Source organism: Podarcis cretensis, assembly GCF_951804945.1.
Source record: "Podarcis cretensis genome assembly, chromosome: 10".
Lineage (NCBI taxonomy): Eukaryota > Metazoa > Chordata > Lepidosauria > Squamata > Lacertidae > Podarcis > Podarcis cretensis.
The window spans coordinates 25,015,068-25,041,801 of record NC_137179.1 but is presented as its reverse complement, the minus strand read 5'-3'; the positions used below and the strand labels follow the sequence as shown (position 1 = coordinate 25,041,801).

General features: G+C 43.3%; 1 protein-coding gene across 1 annotated transcript in view; it reads right to left on the bottom strand.

The window, feature by feature from the left end:
* Positions 1 to 26,734, bottom strand: part of STAB2 (stabilin 2) — an 84,167-nt gene that overhangs the window by 22,831 nt on the left and 34,602 nt on the right. The window contains exons 28-51 of the mRNA XM_079992095.1: positions 26,682 to 26,729; positions 23,926 to 24,062; positions 22,888 to 23,002; positions 22,081 to 22,158; positions 21,748 to 21,846; positions 21,509 to 21,616; positions 20,218 to 20,349; positions 18,718 to 18,846; positions 17,516 to 17,572; positions 16,584 to 16,673; positions 15,240 to 15,435; positions 14,591 to 14,686; positions 13,775 to 13,820; positions 13,009 to 13,085; positions 11,955 to 12,080; positions 11,288 to 11,361; positions 8,943 to 9,014; positions 7,012 to 7,131; positions 6,743 to 6,790; positions 6,242 to 6,325; positions 3,938 to 4,084; positions 2,523 to 2,663; positions 802 to 861; positions 69 to 245 (exon numbers count right to left, since the gene is read on the bottom strand). Of these exons, the coding sequence (XP_079848221.1) occupies positions 69 to 245; positions 802 to 861; positions 2,523 to 2,663; positions 3,938 to 4,084; positions 6,242 to 6,325; positions 6,743 to 6,790; positions 7,012 to 7,131; positions 8,943 to 9,014; positions 11,288 to 11,361; positions 11,955 to 12,080; positions 13,009 to 13,085; positions 13,775 to 13,820; positions 14,591 to 14,686; positions 15,240 to 15,435; positions 16,584 to 16,673; positions 17,516 to 17,572; positions 18,718 to 18,846; positions 20,218 to 20,349; positions 21,509 to 21,616; positions 21,748 to 21,846; positions 22,081 to 22,158; positions 22,888 to 23,002; positions 23,926 to 24,062; positions 26,682 to 26,729 (2,457 nt within the window). The remainder of the gene's footprint in view (positions 1 to 68; positions 246 to 801; positions 862 to 2,522; positions 2,664 to 3,937; positions 4,085 to 6,241; positions 6,326 to 6,742; positions 6,791 to 7,011; positions 7,132 to 8,942; positions 9,015 to 11,287; positions 11,362 to 11,954; positions 12,081 to 13,008; positions 13,086 to 13,774; positions 13,821 to 14,590; positions 14,687 to 15,239; positions 15,436 to 16,583; positions 16,674 to 17,515; positions 17,573 to 18,717; positions 18,847 to 20,217; positions 20,350 to 21,508; positions 21,617 to 21,747; positions 21,847 to 22,080; positions 22,159 to 22,887; positions 23,003 to 23,925; positions 24,063 to 26,681; positions 26,730 to 26,734) is intronic.

Sequence of the window (26,734 nt, the reverse complement as noted above, 5' to 3'; positions counted from 1 at the left end):
GCTGTTTTGTTTTTTAAAAAATTATAAATCATCTAGAAATGTTGCACTGTAATGTTGTACACTCCTACCTTAGCACTTCCAATAATGTGGAATTTCAAATACTGAAGCAGTTTCTCCTTGTTTGACATTTTAAACAATGAATCCTGCTGGTCCTTTGGCAGAGCCCTGATTACTTTGTCAGAGGGCCAAAACAAGGTGACTGGTTGATGAAGAGGATCGTTAATGAGACCCATCAATCCTGAACTCTGAAATAAAGTAAAAGGAAAAAGACACAGTTTTTTGTTTTTTATACTTTAAATGATATTTCACTGTGGATGTAAAGAGGGCTCCAGGCAGGTTCTGTTGCCTACTCCGAAGCTCAGAGACAAGAAATGCCCAAAAATTATACAGAAGACTTTTTGGCTCTCTTCCTGTTGAGCCTCAATCCCATTTCTTGGAATGGCTTAGGAGAAACTGGAATTCAACAGGGAAGAAAGCGATAAAATATAGACAAAATAAGAAAACCACCACAAGGAGTGGAAGAAAAACCATCCCGGAAATAAGCAAAACCCACAAGGAATAAGAAAAACTGAGTATGTATTATTGTCCCATGCCCCTCGATGCAAATTGAATAATCATAGGAAGCTAGCAGGGTGGGTCTTGGAGCACTCTTTACATCCACAGTGAAATACCATTCACGGTAAGTACAGCTGTTCCATCACCTGTAAGATGCAAGAAGTCTCCAAGTAGGTGGGATTTCCTCTGACAAAACCCTGCATCCAAAGGCCTTACAAAATGGGTTACAAAATCAAATACTCTTACCTCTAGCAAATTGTAGAACATGATGTACCCATTTTTTGCTGCAATCACTTTGAGGTTTTCCTAGGAAGAAAAATTATTTGCCAATCTTATTTGCTCATTTAGTAAATGTAACAGCAGGGTGTTTTCAAAAAGCAGTAACATACTGTTTATTATTTTTACATACAACATATGAAAATGGTTGCTGCTTTCTGCAACATCTCGTAACAGAAGTTTCTGCATAATAGAAGCCTATTTAATCCTTGTAACTATGGTAAGTGTGGCCACTAAGGTGCTAAAACCCAACTGCTGCTGCTAATGAATCACTAGGTATTTTCAGTGCCAGCACAGCATCAGTGTGACACTGGGGGGGGGGGGATATGAAGTCAACTAAGTCCTACTCAGAGTAAACCCATTGAAATAAATGAACCTAAGTTAGTAATATATAATATATATAGGCTCTACTCTGAGTAGGACTAGCACTGAATACCTGCCGATGGTCTTTGCAGCCATTTCATTTCACAAGTGCTTTGCTAGTTCCAATTAGCTGTAGTCTAATTCACAAATTACAACCAAACTAGGCATGACACGAAACTTGTCAAGTGCTGTGGTTGTTTTTAAAAACTGCTGTGCCCCCATTTTTGTCTGGGAAATAGTGAGAGAGGAAGGGTTAACAATGCCTCACCACAGTTCTGATGAAAATTGTTTCTGCCTCACCCATGGTGGCTATTAACAATCGAAAACACAACCCTGGGACCCAAGTGGCACATTTAGCACTATGATCTAGTTTGGTCCAAAGAGAAGAGAAGCACTGGGCTAAGTCCCACGTTGCTCTGTAGGGCAGCCTTCAACCTGGAACCCTCCAGGTGTTTTGGACTGTTGAGAATTCCATTCCTCCCATGCTGCAGGTGTGTGTGGGATTGTTACATGTCACATGTCTGTTTACATTCCAGCACTGATTATTGGAGTCTTGTGAGCGGAAAGGGAAATACGCTGTTTCTGCTCTGTATAGCTTTTGTTTTTGTTGTTTTCTCGGAGGAGAAGAGACACACCATGGACTACACCCAGTCAGCTGATGGGAGTTCTGGTGCAAAACATTTGGAGGGCCTCAGGTTTTCCAAGACTGCTCTATAGTGATAGCAGCTAGAAGAGTTACAGGCTCTCACTTCTGCTTTTCAGCCCTTTAAAAAGTCTTCTTCCACATGTTTATGAAACATAAGAAAAGCAAGAGACAGTGACACCTAGTGGTTAGAGAGCTGGACTAGGACTTGGGAGACCAGGGTTCAAATCCTCACTCAGCTATCAAGCTCACGGAGTAAACCACAGCTTCTCAGCCTGAGCAACCTCACAGGGTTCTGAGGATAAAAATGGGGAGGAGAACCAAATGTGCTTTCTTTGGAGGAAAGGTGGGATAGAAATGTAGCAAATAATTAAATCAATAAAATCATGTCAGAAGCACAGGTTAGCAAAATGTAGTTACTGTTGAAATTATTGATGCAAATGATCTAATTGAATTACTTAACAAAACAATGCAGTCTTTTTTTTTTTGGAAACACTTATGATTTATCTATGTTTTAGTAAGAACAAACAACTATGGCAATTAATTATGGCAGACATATCACCTAAGTGACACACTGTAATCTTTATTTCAACTAGTTAAGCAACTAATCAGCTGAAAGCAAAGTAGTAAAACATGACTGAACAACTTTTAATTAGTTGAAAACACCAGCATAAATTTTACACACCCTTTGAGTTTTTGGTTGTCCAGGAGGGAACTCCTGAATCCTCTGTGGAAACAAGGCCTTGTCTATGAGATGTATTACCCCATTTGTGCAGATTAAATCGCTGGTTAAAATCTTAGCATCTCCATTCAAAAAAACTGAATTCTGAAAACAAACACAAAAAACAAGGTATGGATTCTACTAGTGCGTGGTCTCACATTTGTTTTAAAATAGAATAAATGTACCAGGAAATTAGGCAATGTGATAAAAATCCAGGGACTTAAATGCATTTCAGCAGTAGCTGGAACTGTGTGCAGCTTCCGTCTCTGTTGAGCCATCAAACCTCAGGTGGAAGTTTCTCAATGAAGTACCTTCAAACCCAGAATGACTCTGCCCACCCAGACTGGCCATAGCTTAGTGGGGGAGCAAACTACATTACTTGTAGAAGGTGCCATCTCCAATATCTGGCATTTCCAGGTGGGAATCTGGGAGATACTCCCTGCTTAAAACCCTGGAGAGCAACTGTCAATGCAGACAATACTGAGTTAGATGGACCAATGATCTGACTCAGTATAATGCAGACTCCTGTGTTCCTATGAGAGGCCATTGAATCCTCATGGCCATAGAGATTTAAAATTACAAAACATGCAGTAAAGTGTGGAAATATAGGCTGCTATACCTTTAAAACATTCCCTTCTAAGTCCTTTCCAAAGTTTCCCACTTCCACTTAGCATAGAAAGAGACCACATGTTTGGTAAATTAAAAATCATTTATTTACAAACTCTTCAAAGGTCAGATTCATGTGTTTTTCCATACAGCAGCAACAAAACATAGCCAGTTAAACTTGAGTTATAAATTGATAAGAGTTTCTAAATTATTTGTATAGAAACAGAGATGGCTTGCTAAAGCCACACATTCTGAGCTGGGAACAACCAGACCAGATGTCTTTCCTGGTAGGGTTACATGGTGGAAGAGAGAGAGAACAAAGAGTTTGGTATCCCTTCCTCCCAATGTAAGGGGGTGTGACCTAGCTAAGCCTGGCAGGACAGCTTACTCTATGGTCTTAACCCCTTCATGCATTAATTAGAGTTAGGCATGTTGGTTATATGAGGCTTATTTATCCCACACCAAGTGGGTTGGTAGAGGAGGAATGGGCTTTCTTTCTTCCATAGCTAGCATGGAAGCTAAGTGTAGTGGGATTTGCCCGCCAGTTCACCTACTCACCTGCAAAGCATTCATCGTCACCTGTGGTGACCCAGTGAGTTGTTAATGCAATGCTGCAGAAGAGCTCATCTGGTGGGTTGCAACCATCAACCCATTAGATTAGCATTCATTTGAGCCTCATTGCTAATGCTAATCTATCCCAACACCTTAAGAAGACTGCACCTCTGTTTTCTAAGGAGGTAACATTACACATATGCTGCCCAAGGCTTAGTTACCTGTGAGAATGTGATCTTGAGCTGATCTCCATGAAGAGTGGTGACAGTTTTATCAGATGTCATATCACTAGAGAGCAGCGCTGTACAGCCTACTATATGATAGCGAAGAATCTGGGGCATCCAACCTTTGAGACTCCAGTCCTGAACCTTAGATAAGAGTCAGAAAACATAATAGGTAAGGCGGGGGAGCAAATGGTACTGCTGCAAATGCACCCAAAATACTGCTGTTGATTTTGCTGCCTCATTACCATGAGGTGGGAGTCTGGGATCTGAGGCACATAAATGGTGCAGCCTACTCTGGTACATGTTTACTTGGAAGCAAGTCAACTGTGTTCAATGAGGTTTACTCCACAGTGTGTCAAGGGCTGGAAATATTAATAGACTGTTATGAGTTGAGGGTGGGGAGGGCTGTATGCTGATACCCTTCAAATTCATGGAATCAGCATGGATCCAGTTCCTGGAATAGCCAGACTGGTTTCCCGGTGAGGTTATGGCCCTAAATATGGGTTAAGGTAACAAAGGAAGTGGTTCTGCACCAGGGAGAAAATGGCTGGGGGCCCCGCCTTCCTCAACTTGCTGGTAGTTAGACAAAGGCCAGAGTGGAAAATGGAGTCATGTGAGCTAGAAGCAAGGCAGCAGGCTAGGAAGGCAGAGAGCCATGCCTGATTTCTGCTGGAATCAAAGACTATGGCTATTATTATTATTATAAATTTTTATTTGTACCCTGCCCTCCCCGGCTGGAGCTAGGCTCAGGGTGGCTAACATCATAAAACTAACACAGTATACAAAGAACATAAGAACATAAAAACAGGCAATCAATTAATTAAAATACGGTTTTTTTCACCCTATAGGACGCACTTTTCCCCCTCCAAAAATGAAGGGGAAATCTGTGTGCGTCCTATGGGGCAAATACAGGCTTTCGCTGAAGCTTGGAGAGCGAGAGGGGTCGGTGCGCACCGACCCCTCTTGCTCTCCAGGCTTCAGGAAGCTATCAGCAAGCCTGGGGAGCCCGCGGGAGTTCCCGCAGGGCTCCCTAGGCTGCGGATAGCAGCCTGCCGCCCAGCGCGCGAGGCGCCCTGAATCAGAGCGCCCCACGCGCCCTGCAGACATCCGCAGCGTGGGGAGCCCTGCAGGAGTTCCCGCAGGGCTCCCTAGGCTGCAGATAGCAGCCTGCCGCCCGGCACGCAGGGCGCCCTGAAGCAGAGCGCCCCGCGCGCCGGGCAGACATCGGATAGCCCCACAAGCTCGGGGGACAGCGGGGAGGTGCAGCACCGCCATCCCGCTGTCCCCCAACCTGGTTTTTTTTTTTGGGGGGGGAATAAAGGAAATTTTCCCCCTTTATTTCCCTCCCAAAAAACTAGGTGCGTCCTATGGGACGGAGCATCCTATGGGACGAAAAATACGGTACATCTTGAAATTAGTTCAGAGCAAATTAAAATCTGGACAGATGGTAGTCCATGGGTAAAATTGAGAGTGGTTAATATTCTTCAGGGGCAACTGTTACCACTGGTCTTATAAAGGACCTGTGAGCAGGCTAGGAGGCCTCTTTAATGCTTGTTCTTATACAGAAAGAGAAAAACCAGACTGAACTCTGACCAAAGGCCTGAAGGAACAGTTCTGTTTTGCAGGCCCTGCGAAAAGATATTGGAGAAGCAAGACCCTTTTGGGGCGTTAATGCTGTGAACCTGTCCATTGTAGGCTCAGGTTGTATATTTGTGTAAGTAAAGCATGTATCATAAAGACGGCAGTGTATCTGCTGTACTGCATTCCAAAGGTAACACAAACCCCTGGGTAAGTGCCTGGAACCGCTGGAATCTGGCACTGCTCTGCGTTTGGGTTGGTGTGACAATGCTTTCCTACAGCATTACCTTGGGAGGGAGAAATCGCCTCACTGTAGGGATCTAATCCAGGGTAATAGACCTGCTGCCTTGTTAGGAGTGTCTGTTTGCTCCCACTGATGCTCTGTTGTATATTTCCAAATAAAGACAAGCTGCCGAGATAACATAAGGCTCTAGGGCTCTGTTATCTAAATGAAATTAAGTTCAGCAGCCCTGTCCCTAGAACTTCTTGCCACCATGCATGTAAGTTACTAGACTAAATAAATGTTTACTAGTGGCTGGCAGAGGTGGGATTCCTGCATTCCTATGCTTGACACAGAGAAAGAATGGAACACTTTATCCCTCCATCTCCACCCATCTTACCCATGCCAGATGCTCCCTGGCATATAGTTCATTGTTGGCTATGTCTACCAGGCTAGTGCTTAAGTATAAGGCCGATCTGCATTGTTAAGATTGATTTGCTTACTTTTGGTGTGGTTAGATATGCTTGGTTGGTTGGTGCAAAAACAGTGAATGGGCCGGCTCCAGCAATGTCATTGATGTTAGAGTCCTACAAGAAAGAAAGGCAATATGTTAAACATTTCAGGCTAAAAATGTATATTAGGGTAAAGTGTTATAAAATGCACATATAGGTGCAAATAACATTTAAAAAATAGCTTGCAAAACACGTGTATTAGGAAAAGTGCATACAAAAATGTTCATCAGGAAAAATGTGCGCTAGGAAAAAAGTGCTGATTAATTTACACGAGGACATTTTAAAAAAATAATCACAAACCAATGCAGAAATGTGGTGAGCTGAACTTAAGTCTGGAAAAACAAGTAACTGACAGCTCATCCACAATATGGCTGATCATGTTTATCACGTGTGCTTTGCTTATAAATAACAACTTTGGCAAAGCTTTCAAAATGTGTGAGTGAAAATGATCACTGATAGTGATCAGGACCTGGGAGGGCACGTCTATCTTACCGTTAGGTATCCCTTAAACCGAGTAGTGTTGTAATCTGCTGCAAGTTCCTATAAAAATAAATAAATAAATAGATTGATTGATTGATTGATTGATTGATTACAGAAGGCAGCAATGACAAAATAGAAACGATGTAGGCCGGGTGTGGGGAACCTTTGGCCCTTCAGATGTCGATGAACTACAACTCTCATCAGCCCCAGCAAGAATGCCCAATGGCCAGGGATAATGAAAGCTGTAGCACAACATTCTACAATAAAAAAGGAAGTTTTACCGGAAATATACTGCCTCTGCAAGTAAATCCATCTCCAACGTAAGTGGGTCGACAGGTACAGGTCCTTTCTGAGTATTCAGTATCATTGCAGATGGCATTTTGCGAACAGCCACCATTATCCTGTTAGGAAGGGAACCCAACATTAAACAAAATCTCTTCTGTGAAGATACATCTCAGTTCTAGTTTAAGAAAAAGAATAAATCTATGGATAAAGTGAATAACTTTTACACCTTGCTCATTTCAATGGGACGTGGCCCTTCCATAGTCAACACTGCCCACTCAGTGGCACAGAAATTCATAATCATAAGGATTTAAGAAGCAGCAGACTTCATATTGAGAACACAACTGAAACGGAAACTGAAAAGCAGAGCAAAGGGAAAGCCAGGAGATGGAGTCCAACACACCACTCTTATATGCGACTCTTCCATGGTCTACATACTACAATTCTTTGCATGGCGGCTGTTGTCATGCCACAAATTAAAAATACCATTTCCTTCCCTTTGCCTTGCAAATCCTAGGTGGGGCAGAGCACTGCTTTACATGGGGCAATGCCCCAACTGTCTATCTAGATCACTGATATGAGTTATTGGGAAAACCTAACTTTTAAATTGGAAAATATACTAAGCCTCAGAGGGATCAGCTGTGTTACAGAGCCAGATTGCATGCTGAATGACAGTAATACAGGATTAGCTGTAATAAATAAATAAATGTTAAAATCCAATTTTAAAGAGCTTTACAGTTACTGAAGAAAGCAATAAGCAGTCATAAAAAGCCCATATGCAAGGAAAGGAAGGAACACTTTTCTTGTCTTTCACTTGGGATTCAAATGTCAATGCTCTCAATCCTCAGATCAGGCAAAAAAGGGTCAATCAGCCTTTGATTATGTCTGCACCACAGCTGCTCTGTAAGAGCTCCGTAAAAATGGTGAAATGCCCTGCTTTTGCTCAAAGGTTCTCAGTTGTCGATGGTGACCTCCCTTTCTCTACCTAAAGCAGTCTGCCTGACCTTCTGTCATTGCCCCTTTCCCCTTTTTCTGTTGCTCCCTCCCCCATGAAGGGACGCGGGTGGCGCTGTGGGTAAAACTTCAGCGCCTAGGACTTGCCAATCGCATGGTCAGCGGTTCGAATCCCCGCGGTGGGGTGCGCTCCCGTTGCTCGGTCCCAGCGCCTGCCAACCTAGCAGTTCGAAAGCACCCCCGGGTGCAAGTAGATAAATAGGGACCGCTTACTAGTGGGAAGGTAAACGGCGTTTCCGTGTGCTGCTCTGGCTCGCCAGAGCAGCTTCGTCACGCTGGCCACGTGACCCGGAAGTGTCTGCGGACAGCGCTGGCTCCCGGCCTCTAGAGTGAGATGAGCGCACAACCCTAGAGTCTGTCAAGACTGGCCCGTACGGGCAGGGGTACCTTTACCTTTACCTCCTCCATGAACTGCCACTCACTCAGTCCCCAGCGGGGATACTTTCTCAGAGTGAGGCACTGTGGGAGAGATGGACCCAGAGATTTTGCTGCGATGGTAACTAAGCATCCTGAAGCAAGTCTGGAATGTGAATCCTGTGGACTGACTTTTAAAAGGAAGCACGGAGTCTCAAGCCTTCCTTGAAAGTTTTTCTCCCTCGTCCTCTCTTGCATGGGCTGCAGCAACCCAGTGGCAGAAGAAATACACTAGGCTGATCCTGGTGAGTTCACTCCTGCCTCAGGTTTAAGTTCAGAGCAAACAAAGCAGGCTGGTTGCACTTTCATGCGTAGCTGAAATACAAGCAAATGGCAGCCACAAGCAGGGCCAGTAGATGCCAGTTTCTCATCTATCTGCAGGAGATGTTAAAAAGTTATTGTTTGGGATTCCTGCCTTGAATGGACCTTTGCCTGCTTGGTAAGAGACACACCTCAAAGCACATTGCCAATGAGAAACCAGGCTGATATGAAATCTACTCACAGATGAACAGAGACTGATGTAGGTGCATGATTTGCCATTGCCAGAATATCCTTTTAAACAATTACACGCTGCCTGCCAGGAGAAAGGGGGGGGGGGGAAGAGAGAAACAATGTCAAGTTCTGCAAGGAGAATATAATTGGCTCTGGAAAATAAATAAGGCACAGAATAATATATCCCTTTCTGGGCTCACATCTCTTTTCTAACATTCCTTTTTTCATAGGCAAAGCACATAGCCTAAGGTACGTTTTCTCATTTCTGCCACTGCATTTCATCAGTTGAAAGAGCCCAATATGATAAGCTATTTGAGCCTTAATATTTTTTTAAAGAAAAGGGGGGAAATGTTGCAATTAGAGTATAACAAGTTAGGTCTTTGTCGTTCCAATTTATCTTACATAGCTCAGTGGAATAAAAATAGCCAGAGACCTCGTTACCTAGGCAACTTACTTTTATTTAGTCCATAAAGTTATTTGCAAAAATCCTCAAAATATTTGTGTTTTTTTAAAAAAACACACCACAAAACCTAATATTTTGGACTTCATAATTCTGTGCTCAAAGTACGGCACGCACATTGGCTGGGTCTAGATACATCAAAAAGACGTTTCAGGAAAACGCGTTGTAAACTTCATTACAGGACTCCACAGCGCCATCTAGTGTTATAACACATATAAAAAGATCCCACGAATGGAAGCAAATGGAAGCTGCTCCCCCGGCCATGCCACAATTTAAACAGGCGTAGCCATGCCCCCAGTCAAACCCGAATAGCTGGCCGGGGGTGTGACGGACCAGAAATCCTGCTGATGTGAGCGGCGTTCCTCCGCCCACTCTCGTGTTGCTGCAAGGACCTGGATTCCCGCCCACAAAGCTTTTTCTTTACTAATGTAGCCGAGTCCATTATTTCAGTAATCCTTGCAAGGGAGGACCGCATTACAGTATTATTATGCCCATATTACAGATAATGGAGGGAGGTTCAGACTTACTTAAGGGCACTGAGTTAATTTGTTGAAGACAATCTACTCCACTGAGTTAATTTGTTGCAGACATCTACTCCACTAAAATGTTGCAGTTAAAACAGGATACAGTGGTACCTCGGGTTAAGAACTTAATTCGTTCCGGAAGTGCGTTCTTAACCTGAAACTGTTCTTAACCTGAGGTACCACTTTAGCCAATGGGGCCTCCTGCTCCCACTGCGCCACCACCGAACGATTTCTGTTCTCATCCTGAAGCAAAGTTCTTAACCCAAGGTACTATTTCTGGGTTAGCGGAGTCTGTAACCTGAAGCGTCTGTAACCCGAGGTACCACTCTATGGGAAAGGACGCCCCCCCTCCTCCCATTCCCACACCACAGTCAGCAACAGAACAAGAACTTTTGGTGTAAAAAGATCTCAAGTTTCAATCCATAGCATTTTTAGTTAAAAATTATCTCAGGCAGCACATGGTGGGAAATACTGGTTGGAATCTTTTTCAGCCAGAGGACCACATTCTGGGACCATGTGCCCGTGGGAGTGCTGAGAGGGAGCCAAAAGGTGATGAACAGCAGCAATCTTACCATTGTTCAGTAGGCTGCATTACAGTCACAACCAAAAATCTGAGGTTTCTACACACTTCAAGGACATATTCTAGTCAGGCAAAAGCACTGTAAGGGATGTTACCTGGGGAGAAGGGTGTGTGGCCTGAGGAGAGTCTCAGGGCTGGCCAGAGGGGCCGGAGGGCCACATTTAATCTCTGGGCCTGAGGTTCCTCACCCTGCCCAAGAGGCCAAAGATCCACTGTACATGGCTAAATGGATCAATGACCTGTCTCAGTTTAAGGCACCTTCATAGGATCATATGCTGCCATTCTATAATCTATGATTTATGGGAGGTGAGCCTGAACACATCCATTGGTAGGAGAAGAAGCAGGTGCAGGGAACTTCCTTCTTGCTTCCCTGCCACAATGATCTCCCACTGCCAGTTGCCCTAGGGCTGCAGAGCTGAAAGGAAGCGTTCTCTGGCCTTCAACACTGGCCAGGGGACTCTGGAGGGCCACAGTCAGATAGTACCTTTTGCCTTCCATGAAGAACATATTGGCATGGGTAGAGATCAGCTTGGCCCCATCCCCTCAGCCAACTGTTCCAGTACCTGCTTTATTCTTTCTTCGCCATTCCCTTTTCTTTTGTATCACATGTATTAGATTGCGAGCCTGTGGGCAGGAATTGGCTTATCTTCTAATACATGCACTTAGTGCCCAGGAAATTTTAGGTGAATTGTAAGTGCTAGTAATCAATCTATGTAACAGCAACAGTAGCAGCAGCATCAACAAATTAATGCCTGCAATGTGCATCAAAATGAGATAGGAGCATTGCTTACCTGATTGGGTCCAGTGTGAGTGCACTCTGCATTTTTATCACATCCACCATTATTCTCCACACAGGGATTGATTTCTTTATGTGACAAACACAATAGAGGAAAAATGTGAGTACTGTTCTGATTCAGAGAGGCACTGCTAAATGAAAGTTACTAGTTTCCAATAATTCTTGCTTGCTGTTGCCCACTAGGATCCCCCTTGGTTTGGCTACAAGGGTAAAATAAGATTATGGTATTTGTAGCAGTTTGTGATGGCAATGCTATACTCCTTTCCTTGCAGTCACATCAAAAGTCTACAAGTTTTGTCAAATGTGTAAAGATTTTCTTATGCATGGAGATTTTATTTTTATTTTTACCTGGGGCCACTTTGAATCAAACCACCCTACATGTGAATTATGAAATGGTTCTCTCCTGTTAATACCTTCACTCTCTGAACACGTGAAACCATGTCTGCATGATTATAAAAAAAATATTCCCAAGAGGTAAGGTTGTGACTCGTGACTCCTAGGCCCAGTTCAGAAAATCAGCAATCGCCCTAATCTCCAAGCAGCTGTCTTAAAAAACAAAAACATTTATGGTTTACATGAGAATGTATCAATACATATATTATGTAGTTATGCTGCCTATTTATTAGTCTCTTAAGATCTTAAACCATAAAACAAGCATTTACCAAAGCAGACGATCCCATCTCCAGTGTAACCTGCATTGCAAAGACACACTCTGTTTCCTGGAGTGGTGCGTCTGCATTCTGCTTTGAGAGAACAACCTCCATTGCTGGTTTCACATGCATTGATAGCTGTGAAAGAACAAAGAATATAAAGTATGGCTGCAATCCTCAAGCTGCTTTCAAATAGCATGCAGTAGCACACATAGGTTTGCCAGAAAAATACAATCATACAGTGGGGTGCAAAGTGTTGATGTATGCTGTGTGTGACACCAAATGGCAGGTTTGCAGTTTGGTCGAAATGCTGAGAAAGAGAGAAGCACCATTGGGGAACGTTCTCTGTGGGAACATTAGCTGCCTTGCTGTTTGCCTCTATCGACGTCCTACTATTTGTTGGAGAGTGTGCAGAGTCCCCATTCAACACGCCAGTGGAGTGCGCCCATGGAACCAAAAAGCACCACAGTTTTAGGTAGGGTCAGTCCCTTTACTGACAGTACAATGCAGTTCCCACAGCTTTTAGGTTATGTACACTTGTAGTATACAGTCCTTCCAGCAGCATACAGGCTTCTTGCAGTGTTCCAGCACAGACTAGGCTCTGGCCAAGAGCAAACTTGCTTCCAACACAAGTGGATTTCTATTTTAGATTGTGCTGAGTTACTCTCATATGCTTAACTAGTTTCAGGTGCAAGACAAATTAGCCAGCTCACCCAACTTAACCCTTTCTGTCTTTTTTCCTTTGCATGCATAGACTGTTATATATCAACACTATTTGCATATTTGCAAATAAAGAATATACTTTTTAAAAAAACATTGTAACCTTCAGTGCTCTCCCCTCTGAAGGGAGTATCATGAGTCATGCAATGCTGCTTCAGAAACTCCTCACCCCTCAAGGGAGTGGGGAGCAGACACCACACATGACCACTTGTGAGCGGAACAGTCCTATTCATTGAAACAAATGATAGTTCTGGTATTTTCCCAGCCTCCTGCCCCACCAGTTTCTTGTGAATGGGAGGCACAGTGAATATGGTATGTCAGATGGAAAAGGACAAAGTCCACTTGCCTGTACAATATGTCCCGTTCCCTTTAAACCCTGCTGCACACTTGCAGTATGCTCTGCCATAGGAATTGAGAAGGCAGCTAAGATGGAAAAAGGAAAGTAAAACCACTTATTTTGCAGCATCACCACTGCTTATTTCATACAATACTTTTTTCCAAAAGGTTGACAGACCCATGAAAGCAGATCTAAAATCTCTAAGGCAATCTTTAGAAAGCTGTATTTTCTAAAAACATAGCATGTGGGGCAAAAAACCAATCCTAACTTCATACACATTGTAGAATGTTTTACACAATTTTTGGTACAATATTCTCCAACGCATACCAAGCGTATCATTTTGTTTTACTTTGTATAAAAGCATTTATATACTGCTTAATATTTCAAAAATCTGTAAGTGGTGAGTTAAATTATAAGCAGGTCAGTAGCTTGAAATTTTATGTAATCTAACCTCTCAGAGAACTTTAAACTAGGACAATCAATTTCTAGTTGAGTTTTTTAAAGTGTCAGGTATGTCAAATTAAAGTGCCTGAAACTTATATGTTGCAGGGCAATTATGACAATTTCTATGCCAATTGTTGCTAGTCCATATGCATTAACAGCTTAAATTTGGATACTGTTCCTGTGGATGAATACTGCAAAACTCCCATGCTGGTTGGTGCCTATTTTTGCCAAGCCACCACCCTCTGTTTCAATGTTCATGCTATAGTTGCTGGAGAAAGGTGTTGTCTGAATGCAGCCTAAATATTATTAGATAAATTGCTGTCATACATACTTGGCACTGGTGTGGCAGGTACTGTTGCATTTATCACCTTTGATTTCTGCAGGAGGAAAATGACTTTGTTAGTCAACAGTATACAATCCCAATTTACCCTGCTCATCAAAGAGTTGATCTATGCTTGCAGAATGGCTGATGCACAGACCACAGCAATGGCCTGATGCACAGATCAGTTCAGAACACATGTCATGCTCTTTCTCAGAACTGCACTGAGTTTTTAAGGACAGTGTATATTTCATTAAAAAAACCCCAAAACAAAAATTATCTACTCAACCAGAGGACTAAAGCACTGAGAGGGCTGAAGGTCTAAACTTGCAGACAGTGTCTTGGAAGGAATTTTCCGCTGGTGGCGGAAAACTCACTCTGAATCAGACCGGACACGGGCTAGAGCTCAACGTCGAGCCTACCAAGTGGCAATGGCGACGGCGAAGAGGGTTCTCTTCGCCGCCTCCATTGCATCTGCAGAAAACAGCAGCAGGAGACTTTTTCGGGTGGTTCGCAATCTATCGGAACCACCTGCACCACCGGGGCCTGGTAGGGACCCCAAGATCTCCTGCAATGCTTTTGCAAAGTTTTTTTGCAGATAAAGCGTCAGGGTCAGGGTCAGGGTCAGGGTCAGGGTTAGGGTTAGGGAACTGCAGACAATGGGGCCAGAAAGAGTGAAGGCCTAATTTCAGGGTCACATTCAGCTGGTCTGAAAGAAAAGTGAACCTGTGCAGCTTCAGTGATGGTGCCTTCACTGCCTTGAGCTCTGAGTTTTAAATCTGCAGCCTCAAATGGTAGCTCAGAGTGATGGAGAGCAATCACACTTACCTTCATCGCATTTCACACCTCTCCAGCCAACATCGCATTCGCAAGAGCCATCGCCTTTAATATCATCGTTGCATTTCCCATGGATGCAAGGACACTCTAAGTGCAGAGAGATGATGTTGTAAGGACTGCCCCAGCAGTAACAACAACTGGACTATGAAGGGAGGTCTGCCTTAACGTGTTATTCCGACTTCCTTTCTTGGCTTAACATACTCAAACAGGCTTATTTGACTTAAAGCATGGCTCATATATTATATTTTGCAGATGCAAGAGTCTTTCCCATAAAGCAGAAAACACTACTGTACCAATATAGCACCTCAAGTGTACCACATTAAGATTTGTGTGATCAAGGGCTGCCCCTTTTCTTCAAAGCCACAGTAAGCTTTGAAGAACCACAGAGGTTTGCATTATGGCCAGTTACACAGGCCCATTTTTTGCATTTCACTGGACTCTGATGCAAAGTGACCTGATCTGAAGTTCCCAGGCTAACATGCAGCTTGGAATGTAATGATCACTCAGATTTTATACTACTTTTGAATTTTGTGACATGGTTCTTGGAACAACAACAAAACAGACCTCAATGTGTCTATTCCAAGTCAAAGAGAGCCAAGCAACATAACTAGTTGTCTCAGTGGTCTGAAACCTGAAGTACCTTGATCACAGCCGGTGCCATATTTGCCCTTGATACATTTTTCACAGGCTACTCCCTCGAATCCTGCTTCACACTCACAAGTACCATTGCCATTGAGGCCATCTAAGCAAATCCCATTTCCAAAGCAAGTGTTTCCAGTCAGTCCTGGACAAGGCTCGCACTGAGGGCCATAGAAGCCCGCACAACACTCCCTGGTCTGAAAAAGGAACAAACAAGGTAAGGCGAATGCAATTGCGTATAAGAGAATAAAAGAGAAGAGGTGCCATAAAAGGACTATGAATTAAAGCAGGAACTCTTGAGCTGCCTTATTTATTGTGTGCTACAGTAGGACGCAGGTGGCGCTGTGGGTTAAAAGCCTCAGCGCCTAGGGCTTGCCGATCGAAAGGTCGGCGGTTCGAATCCCTGCGGCGGGGTGCGCTCCCGCTGCTCGGTCCCAGCGCCTGCCAACCTAGCAGTTCGAAAGCACCTCCGGGTGCAAGTAGATAAATAGGGACCGCTTACCAGCGGGAAGGTAAACGGCGTTTCCGTGTGCGGCTCTGGCTCTGGCTCTGGCCAGAGCAGCGATGTCACGCTGGCCACGTGACCCGGAAGTGTCTCCAGACAGCGCTGGCCCCTGGCCTCTTAAGTGAGATGGGCGCACAACCCCAGAGTCTGTCAAGACTGGCCCATACGGGCAGGGGTACCTTTACCTTTACCTTTTACAGTCTAAGATCAGCCACAGAGGCCCTCCTCACAGACCCACAAGTGGGTAATACGAGACAGGTTGGAATACGAGACAGGGCCTTTTCAGTGGTGGCCCCTAGCCTATGGAACTCCCTTCCCAAAGAGATAAGTTTAGTTCATTTTCTATTTTCTTTTAGGCACGACATAACAACTCTCCCCCCTTTGGTTAGGCAGCCAAACAACCTGAATTCTTATTGTTAATCTGATGGTGCAGGCTAGCTTTGATTATGATACATATTTGTTTGTTTTTTGCAGCTCTGGTGACTTTCAAATTTGTAAGATGTCTAATTTGTATGTGGTTTTAATTATTGGATTGGTGATGTTGTTGCTTTATGGCACAAGCAGCCAATATGATGCCCTGCAGATATTGTTGGATATTATTTTTTCAACAACCCTTGGAGGGTTTCACAGTGGCACTTTGTCTTTGGTTTTTGTTTTTCATATCAAGCTTCTTTGAAAGGACCATGTTGCTAAGAAATCACTTTAATAAAACAATTTCTCCCTACAGATACGACAGTCAGTTCTCAATGTTCTGTTTCTCTCCCACACCTCAACCCCCTTACATTCTATCAGTGTCATGATAGTATGACAGATATGCTTTGGATGGTAAAGAATACCCACAATTGTGCTTTTACTGCATTTTGGCTGGCATCCGTAGCGAAGGGACAATCTTTCGGAATGGAGATACAAGCAGCTCACTTTCTTGTAATTCTGTACAAAAGAAGTGGACAGTTTTACACTTAAAACATTGCATCAAATTCAGCTAATGAATATCCCCTGAAATATTTTTCAATGGAAAACGCTAATTGAACATGCCCAAATCCTATTCAAAATTAACAGTCAATTAGCACAAATGGGCAAAATAACCTGACTCACAATAAGGCACTGACAAATGAATTATTCTCTTGAACTGAATAAATATACAAAGTTTAGAAACTTCGGAGAAAATCCAGCTCCCCCTGTAAATTCAGAGGTCACAATGAAGTTTGTTTATTATGTCTATGGATTCTGCAGCCACAGGAGGGGGTGGGTTGTCTTCTATGGGTTATATCCTAGAATCATAGAATCATAGAGTTGGAAGAGACCACAAGGGCCATCGAGTCCAACCCCCTGGGCATACTATACTGGGCATACTCAGGAGTAGACCCTCCCCCCCCCTACACGCACAGCAGGGGTAGGGAATCTGTACCCTCTATATGCTGCCAAATTCCTGTTAGTCCTAGCATGAACAAATCAACAAGGCCACAAGTGTTGTAGGCAGTAACAGTTCGTGGGGTGGGGGCACTCAGCTGACGTCCTGTCACTGATTGTGGCTTACAGTGAGGGAGAGGGGTGAGGTGGCAGCAAGGTCAAGTGCCAGATTGGCTTTGCCACTGCATTTGCGCTGTGCTAATCTCACCACCACTCATCTCTCTTTAGGGAAGCCGTAGTGGCAACAGTGATGGGAGGTCAGGCAAGTGCCGTCATCCACTGCTGATTGTAATCCACCAACATCTGGAGGACCTTAAGTTCCTTACTACTTATTTATAGCAATTTAATTCTAAAATATTTACCAGTGGTGTAGTTCCAATAGGACAGCTAGGTACGGCCAAGCACGACAAACACTTTCCCTTGAAAACAAAGCAAACATATATTTTCAGAGGAAGGGACCATGATATATACTTGTGCAGGCCTTTGCACATGTCACAAATGCCTTAAGTGTGCAGAGGTTTGGCACCATCTATTTTTTTCCAAATGAACCCTTGGGTGCACACTGACAATTTCCCCCCAATTTCATTAGTGCCTCCCACAATTGTTCCCTACAGTTACATGTTGCATGTTTTAACAATGGTAGCCTGACACCATTTAATTTATTCATCTCTAACCATTGACCATTTGTGCAAAAACCAGAAGAGGGAAAATGAAGGATATCGAGAGACCGAATGTGCCATTTCAATCCTTGATTGGCCATAAAACTCACCCTGTGCACTGCCTATAAACCTAATATTCCTCACAGGGCTGTTCTGAGGATAAACTAGGGAGGCAGGAGTAATATAAGCTGCCCTGAGCACTTTGCAAAAAAGGGTGGAATAAAAATGTCACAGCAAATATATTTAAACAAAGAGCTGCAAGCTTGGGAGTTTATTTGCAATGAAATTGACTCATTGATTGATTCACTTGCAAGTAGTTTGAAATGGCAAACTAGAGACCCTACTACTTGCAAGTAACTATACTAGCTTGACTTTTAACTTGCAAGCTTGAAGGGGGCAAACGTGTTTTGTATGCCATCTTGCGTTTATGTTGAAAGCAGCCTCTATGTTCAAACCCTGCTGCAACAGCCACAACTACTAGTAAAAGCAAGTATCTATGTTTGCTTTCCTTGCTTGCATCTCCTACATCCAGTAGAAATATAGGGGGAAAGTAGGGAAGATCTTTGGACAAACCCTGGGATGGATTGATCAATGGCCTGATTTAGCAAAAGCCAGCTTCACATAGTACCATAGATACTTCTACTTGTCAGATCACTAAAGCTGTATAAAATCAGATCAAAGATTGTAGGGTTAAATTAGTCAATGTATGTTAATGGACCGTATTGCCCTATACTGCATTCTACCAAACTTCAAAGTGAAGACTTATTTTCCTGGAGGACTCACTAAATAAAGATATGTTCTATATATTAATTATTTTTCTTTAAAGAAATGAAAACACATCTAATGTATATAAACGTTTATAACGTACACAGACACACATAATATATACACAGAAAGGCACTTACAGGTACTATCACAGTATTGTTGCTATCACATCTGTTCTTCTGGATTTCCATTACCCTTTCCAGTCCATGAATTATTCCTTTATCGGTTGCAACATTTGGGTAACTTAAGGGCGCCTCATTTATGTAGAGCTGCACACAATAGGTTATCAGTTTAGTACACACCAGGCGGACCTACTTAAAGGATCATTTGTTGCATTAACTTTTACACAGCAAATATTATCTTGCTATTCCAGTAAGTGTAATAAAAGGCACTGTAGAGGAAAGAATTGAATTTGAAGCATGCAGTTGAAAAAGGTCTCACGTTGCACATTAAGGGCTGCAGCTCAGTGAGAGCATGCAGAAGGCCCCAGGACCAGTCTGCAACATCTCCAAATAGGGCTGGAAGAGACCCTTGTCTGAAATCTGGAGAGCCGTTGCCAGTCACTGTGGAAAATACTGAGCTAGGTGGACCAATTGTCTAACTCGTATAAGGCAGCTTCCTATGAACCCAATTCATCTTATTTCCCAAAGACCTTCCAACTCTGTTATCTATAAACATATGACTCTAGTTGTGTGCATATCACTGTACATCAATCTGCACTGGCTGGCTGTGGGTGTGCAACTGTTTGGACTATCCATACTACTCAGCAGCAGATGCCAGATTGGGGTGCCACTGGTCTCCTGACCTCCAGTTGGTTACGTCGCTGCTGCTGCTGCTGCTCACTGGGAAATACAGTGAGGGGGAACTTACCTCCTGGAAAGTGGCAGCGATGTGACTGATTAAAGGACAGGTGAGTGACAGCAGCTGAACACACTTGCTGCTATTGATTTCACTCTTACCATTGCTCCTTTCCCATTATTTCTTTCTCAAAACTAAGCAATGCAATCCTATAACTGCCTACTCAGAAGTAACCCCAATTGCGTTCCCCAGTAAGTTTATATAGAATTGCAGCCTAAATGGCCAATTCTGATTTGTACAACTGAATAAAGCAAAGGAAAATTGTAAGTAGCTTGAATAAACATAATAAAGTGTTCTTTTCACTTTAAGAAGGCATTTATCTACCAGAGTTTCCCAAACTTGGGTCTCCTCTAACCAGCAGGACCAGTAGTTGGGCATGATGGGAACTGTAGCCCCCAAACAGCTGGAGACCCAAGTTTGGGAAATGCAGCTTCATAATTGCAACAACAGGGACCTTAAAACAGTTGCTAGTCAATGCCAGAAGTTAATGTTGATTCATTTGCTCTTAATCCCAATTTCTGAACTTTAACTCAAGTTCTTAGCTCAGCACTTAATGCATATGAGTAATGTTTACATATGGTGAATGGCCTCATTAGCTAGGGATGTAAATACAGTCCCATTATACCAATGAGTAAGCCTCACTAATGTAAACTTATGATCCAGATCATTGAAAGCAATGAAGCTTTCCCTACATTCAGTTACCCAGATGTAAATCTTTTTCCGGATGAGGTATTCAGATAAGCAGGCAGTTCCAAAAGCCAACATAATTATCAACAAGGTACCTGGCCATCATGAATGATGAATCCCACTCTAAAGGACAATCCAAGCATGGTTTCCTTGAACATCCCATTATGCATATCATTCTTCAGCAGCTTCTCCTCTAAAATAACATGGTATCGGATCTGGTTTTCATCCTGCAGTTTAAATTTATAATTTATGTTACATACTTGAGCAAGGTGTGGACTTCCAAGCTTTCTGTGACAAAAACAGATGCCAGCAGCAACCAGTAGACAAAGGATTTTATTATCAATTAGCTGTAGGCTGGAGCCAGACAATATATGTTTTAGAGAGTGGCTGCCGGGACATATAACACTGGTCCTAAAGGATCTTCTCTGGCTCCCAGTATGTTTACGAGCACAATTCAAAGTGTTGGTGCTGACCTTTAAAGCCCTAAACGGCCCCGTCCTGTATACCTGAAGAAGTATCTCCACCCCCATCATTCAGCCTGGACATTGAGGTCCTCCTTCGAGACTTTTCTGCTGGTTCCCTCACTGAGGGAAGCAAAGTTACAGGGAACCAGGCAGAGGGCCTTTTTGGTAGTTGCACTCTCCCTTTGGAATGCCCTCCCTTTAGATGTCAAGGAAATAAACAACTATCTGACTTTTAGAAGACATCTGAAGTCAGCCCTGTATTGGAAGGTTATTAATGCTTGATGTTTTAAGATATGTCGTAAGCTGCCCAGAGTAGCTAGGGAAACCCAGCCAGATGGGCGGGGTATAAATAAAAAATTACTATTATTATTTAAATTATTGACAGTGGCATGAAACAGGTATCATTTCACATGGTATGAACGTGTATCCCATCACTGTATGGTAAATTAAATTTGTAGGGTTTCATTCTGCTTTTTAAACCTACAAACCCCATTTGACCATCTGCACTAGGGGAATGAGTGTGCACACAATGGATAATAAATAATAATAATAATAATGGCATAAGACAGGCTCTGCTCACAGCCCCTGCTATGCAGAGCTAAAAGTGTAGAAGAATCAGCAAAGGTTCACGTAGAACAGGCATCCCCAAACTCAGCCCGTAAATGTTTTGGGACTACAATTCCCATCATCCCTGACCACTTGTCCTGTTAGCTAGGGATGATGGGAGTTGTAGTCCCAAAAATATCGGGAGGGCCGAGTTTGGGGATGCCTGACATAGAAGAATGTTGTATATTACACCATAGCACTTCCTGTAAGTGAGCAGCCTTTTTGCATTTTTAGTTTTTTCTTAAAGCACCAACCACGCAGCAAGAGAAACGGTTGCAAATATGCCCTGATAAAAAGTTTGGAAACCAATACATACCAGGGAGGTTAACTGTTTGTTCTTGAGGTAGGTTTCAATGGCACTGTTGCTTGGGGCAAAAATGGTATAAGTGGTAGCAGCTTCTATTTCACTTGCCAGATTATATTGCTGTTGTAAAGAGAGAAATGCGTTGTTTTTTTAAAAATGGACTGTTACCTATTATCTGCATGGCAGTTCAAATAAAAGCATGGATACATGCAATAATGCATGGCACTTCTCAAAAAGGCATGAAGACTTACAATAACGTAACCCCTGAAAATGGAGTAATCTGGCATCTGTTCTAAGCGGGCAAGCAGTTTAGGCAATGTGCCACTGACTCCCCGAAGGGGTGTCAGAACCTGCAAACAAAAACACAAGGCACAGTAGCGCAAAGCTTTTAAAACAATATCAACAATATAAAAAGAAAATAATTTTGAGAAACTGTATTTTTTTCCGTTTTACGTGATGTTAAGTGGCCAATCTAGAGGGAGGGAGGGAGGGAGGGAGGGAGAAAAACACCAACTCAATATTTCAAACATTTAGTATTTTTTTTACCTCAGTTTCCTAACTATTAATAATAAGGAAGCAAATACCTTATCAATTACATGTATAATCCCATTTGTTGCTGCAATATCACCTGCTACGATGTTGGCTCCATCAACAGAAAAATTCTGGAAAGCAAGGGTGGGGGGTAAACCATTTATGTAAATAAAGCTACCAGGTTTCAAATCACAGCTGGCTTAGGACCTGTGATCTCTCAGGCCCAAAAGCCAAATGCAGCCTTCCAGGTCTCTCTGTGTGGCTCTTGGAAGACTCCCCTGATTTACGCCCCACCCCCCACCCCCAGAGCCTTTGCCAAGCATTTTCCAAAACAATATGACAGCTGAAACACATTTGAAATTCACATGTCTCCAATTTTTGTGATGTAGTTCTCCAATCAGTGTTTACAAACATTCACATATTAGGGGAAAGTGTGCATTCAGATGAATACACATAGTGAAAATACCGTGCAGGAATGCATTCTACTAGGAGAAATTGCCTACAAAAACGTGTGACTAGTCAGAATTACATACAAAAATGTGTTTATTGGGGGGAAATCACATTGAAATTCTTCAATGAAGATTCTTTTTTCTTTTTTTAAAAAAAGCAGGTTGCTGCAGAAATGTGGAGAACTGAAATTCAGATTGGAAAAATGAGAAACAGGGAACAGGAACTGACAGCCCCTTCCATACCTACTACTGGATAAAAATTACACTCATAGTGTCTGAGGCCCATACTAGCGAGTTCTTACTCCCTTGCTCAAAACAGGGGCATATTCAAACACAAGATGATATCTGATTAGCACATTTCTCTTGGCACACATAAGAACAGCCTGTGAGTGAGAGTACAGGTGAACTTACTCCACTTTCTTTGGACAAAGCCAGGAAGTTTCCAAGTAGAGATGTTGCCAGCCCATTGGATGACGACAAGGTTTGGAGGTCAGAAACTGTGTATGCTCCCCGTAATACATGGTGCCTAACAGAAATGCAAGTTAGGTTCAAATGACGTGAAAGTTATGGCTGCTCAGATTTTCTTACAACAGAAACCCAATTCTCTTTCAAACACCATTTGAGCAAGGAGCAGTTAATATGTTAATAGGTTAGGAGGTGCTTCCCTTTCCTACACAGCTGCTGGCAATTTGTTTCCTGGAACTATTTGGGAGGGACCAATTGCATAGTTCCTAATCTTCCTCCATGCCACCTGAGTGATGGAGAATCTGCTGGTCCTCCACATGCCGTTGGGAGTTCAGTAATTCTATTGGCTACATTGGCTGGGGCTGATGGGAAATGGAGTCCAACTGCATCAGCAGGGCCCCATCCCTGGTGTAAACAATGCAGGTGAGTGGCTTCCTTGCCATTGCTGTCAATATACAGATTGCTTTTCAGTCAGGTGGCTAACATGTAAAGCTGAACAATACTCCTTCAACTTTCATAGTTGTGAAGAAGATAGCTGTTGTGTTTATTTCAGCATTGGAAACCAGAATCACTTCTCTGATTGTGGAGTAGATGGAGCAGCTATTGCATAACCAGTGGATATATGGCAGTTGCATTGTCATTATGCATGTAGAAGGAGTTGTGTCCTGGATTCAAATCAAGACACCAGTGAAAACTCATGGGATGAAGGAGGCCCCTGCCCCAGCCACAAAAAATCACAGGATGTAGGACAAGTATTAGGGGCTGGAAGACTGGTACAGAAGGGGTTGTGGGTATTTTGGCTAGTTTTCTTAAGTGAGTTAAATTTTTTTAGCACTAGCTCTTAATGTGTAAACCTCGGCTCTGATCATGCCCCTTGGTACAGAAGGCTATCACAGTAATTAAGAAGACAATTCCGGTAAAGGATAAAGTACTTTATAAAAGCATTTAAATGGAATGTCAAGGGTGAAAAAATGTTTGACATACTTTATTAGAGTTTGGATGTTTTTTTTTGACATCCAGAAATTTCTCTCCTCTTGGTCCATGTTTTGAATTGCTTGCTGAGAAGGCACAAGGAGGGTTAGATTTGCTGCATCTGCCAGTAATGTCTTCACTGCAGCTGCCTAAATCACAAGACAGAACACATTGCCATTAATTTGTTAATATTGTAAGCTCTTCTATAGACCATCATCAGTTTTTGGCTGTTGCCAACAGTGGAAGGACTTCATCTTCTGAAAAGGAGTCTAGTTATCAGGTTCAGAAAAGGGCAAGCAAAATCATCTGTGGGGATAGAGTAAATTCCCTTTGAGGAATGTTATTTTTGTTGTTTTAATTTTGAAAAAGGTAAGAAGGGACGTGATCGAGGTGTATAAAATTATGCATGGTGTGTGGAGAAAGCAGAAATACATTTTTCTCCCTCTCTTATGATACTAGAACTCATAGACATCCAGTTAAGCTGAATGTTGGAAGAATCAAAAGGACGGGCAAAAGGAAGAGCTCCTTCACTCCCACAAAAAGTAGTGATGGCCACCAACTTGGATGGCTTCTAAAGAGGATTAAACAAGATTCATGGAAAATAAGGCTATTAGTTGCTACTAGGCTAGCCATTGTGGCAATGATCTACCTCCACTGTCTGAGGCAGTAGGCCTCTGAAAGCCAGCAGCTAGAAACCACAAGTGGGGAGGGGGATGTTGTGCTCCGGTCCTGATTTCAGGCTTCCCATAGGCATCTGCTTGGACACCCTGAGAACAGGATGCTGAACTAGATGGGCTTTTGGCCTGATCCATAAGGCTCTTCCTTTGTTCATGAGCAAACAAACACCGTTGCAAACCAGAGGCTGGGTCAGGGGGTCTTTGAAATGTGCATAATTGCTGTCCCGTCAGTGGGACAGGACTGAGGAAAGCTCTGCTGATGCAGATGTACTACGCGTAATGGGAGGACAACATTTGTATCTCTAAGATGCAAAGTGTCCTTGTTTCCCTGACATGGCCCTACAGCTGGCATAGTTTTTTTTTTTTTTTTTAAAAATATTTTATTAAGGGTTTTCTTGTTTTACAGTGTAAGTGTAATGCCTCGTATTTCCCCCCCCCCCATGTAACATTTTTACAAATCCATTTCATTTGTTGAGGCATTAGGGGGAGAAGAAAAAAAAAAAAAGAAAGGCGGGGTGGAGGGAGGGGAGATGGATGGGGGTGGGGTCGGGTAGCGGTGTTTCTATTATGTTTAATGTATGTAGTTTGGTGTCAGCGTGCTTGCGTTGTTCACTTGTGTTCCTTTGGTGGTGAGAGAGGTTGGGGTTGGCCTAGGATGTGATTGTTTGTTTGTGATTGGCTGTGGTGATCTTTGTTTTCGTGTGTGAGTGAGGTGGGTGGGTGTTTTGGATCAGGTTAGCCATATTGATTTGTATGCTGTTGGTGGATTATTGTCATTGTCCTGTTGGGCTGTGTATGTGATAAAGGGGAGCCATACCGGGGTGAAGGTGTCTTCTTCTGTTTGTCCCCGTGTCAGTTTCAGTTTATTAGTTAATTTTTCTAGTAGGGCTGTTTCCCATACTATTTGGTACCATTGGTCCATGCTTACTCCTGACAGGTCTCTCCAGTGTCTGGTTATGGTGTTTCTGGCTGCTGAAAGTAGGTGGGTTATGAGTTCTTTGTGGTGTCAATGGGCATTGTTGTCTTGGAAGATGTTTAGTAGGGCCAATTCTGGGGTGAAGTCTAATACTTGCTTAGTTATTTTACATATTTCTTGTATGGCTGTTGTCCAGAATAGTTGGATTTTGGGACACTCCCACCACATACTACTCCAAAATCCCGCAAATCCCCTAGACGCAATCAAAAAACAATGGGAGAATGACATAGGCTATGAGATTAACCCCACTCAATGGACCAGAATGTGGTCTAAACCCCCCTTTAAATCCATAACAACTAAAAGAAAAGAACTCACACTGAAACTCACCTACAGGTGGTACCTAACACCAAGGAAACTAGCGCTAATACACCCAGGAACCTCACCAAAATGCTGGAGAGGGTCACCTCCACAGGTACAGCTGGCATAGTTAACTTCCCTCCCACTGGTGTTAAAGGTAAAGGAAAAGGGACCCCTGACCATTAGGTCCAGTTGTGACCGACTCTGGGGTTGCGGCGCTCATCTCGCTTTATTGGCTGAGGGAGCCGGCGTACAGCTTCCGGGTCATGTGACCAGCATGACTAAGCCACTTCTGGCAAACCAGAGCAGTGCACGGAAATGCTGTTTACCTTCCCGCCGGAGTGGTACCTATTTATCTACTTGCACTTTGACGTGCTTTCAAACTGCTAGGTTGGCAGGAGCAGGGACTGAGCAACGGGAGCTCACCCCGTCGCAGGGATTCGAACCACTGACCTTCTGATCGGCGAGTCCTAGGCTCCGTGGTTTAACCCACAGCGCCACCTGCGTCCCCCCAGTGGTGTTAATAGGGGCCAAATGGGGAAAATAATGTTTGTCCGTGGGAGGGGGGATAAAGCGACCCCCTCCTGTCCTGACCATAGCTGACAACGTTTCCCTTTTTAAAAGGGAAATTCCCTTATTCCAAATAGGATTCCTCACAAGAAAAGGGAAAAGTTGACAGCTATGGTCCTGGCTGCATCTCATGCCAGTAGGGTATAGGAAGTGGCAGCAGCTGCGCCACAGATTCTCTCCCCGCCCACCCCCTCCACAGGAATTGCTCTGGTCACGTCTTTCGATATATTTTTAGAAGAGGTACTCACACCAACCCACTCATTAAATCCAGCTGCTTCCGACAGAGAAGACAATTCCTGAG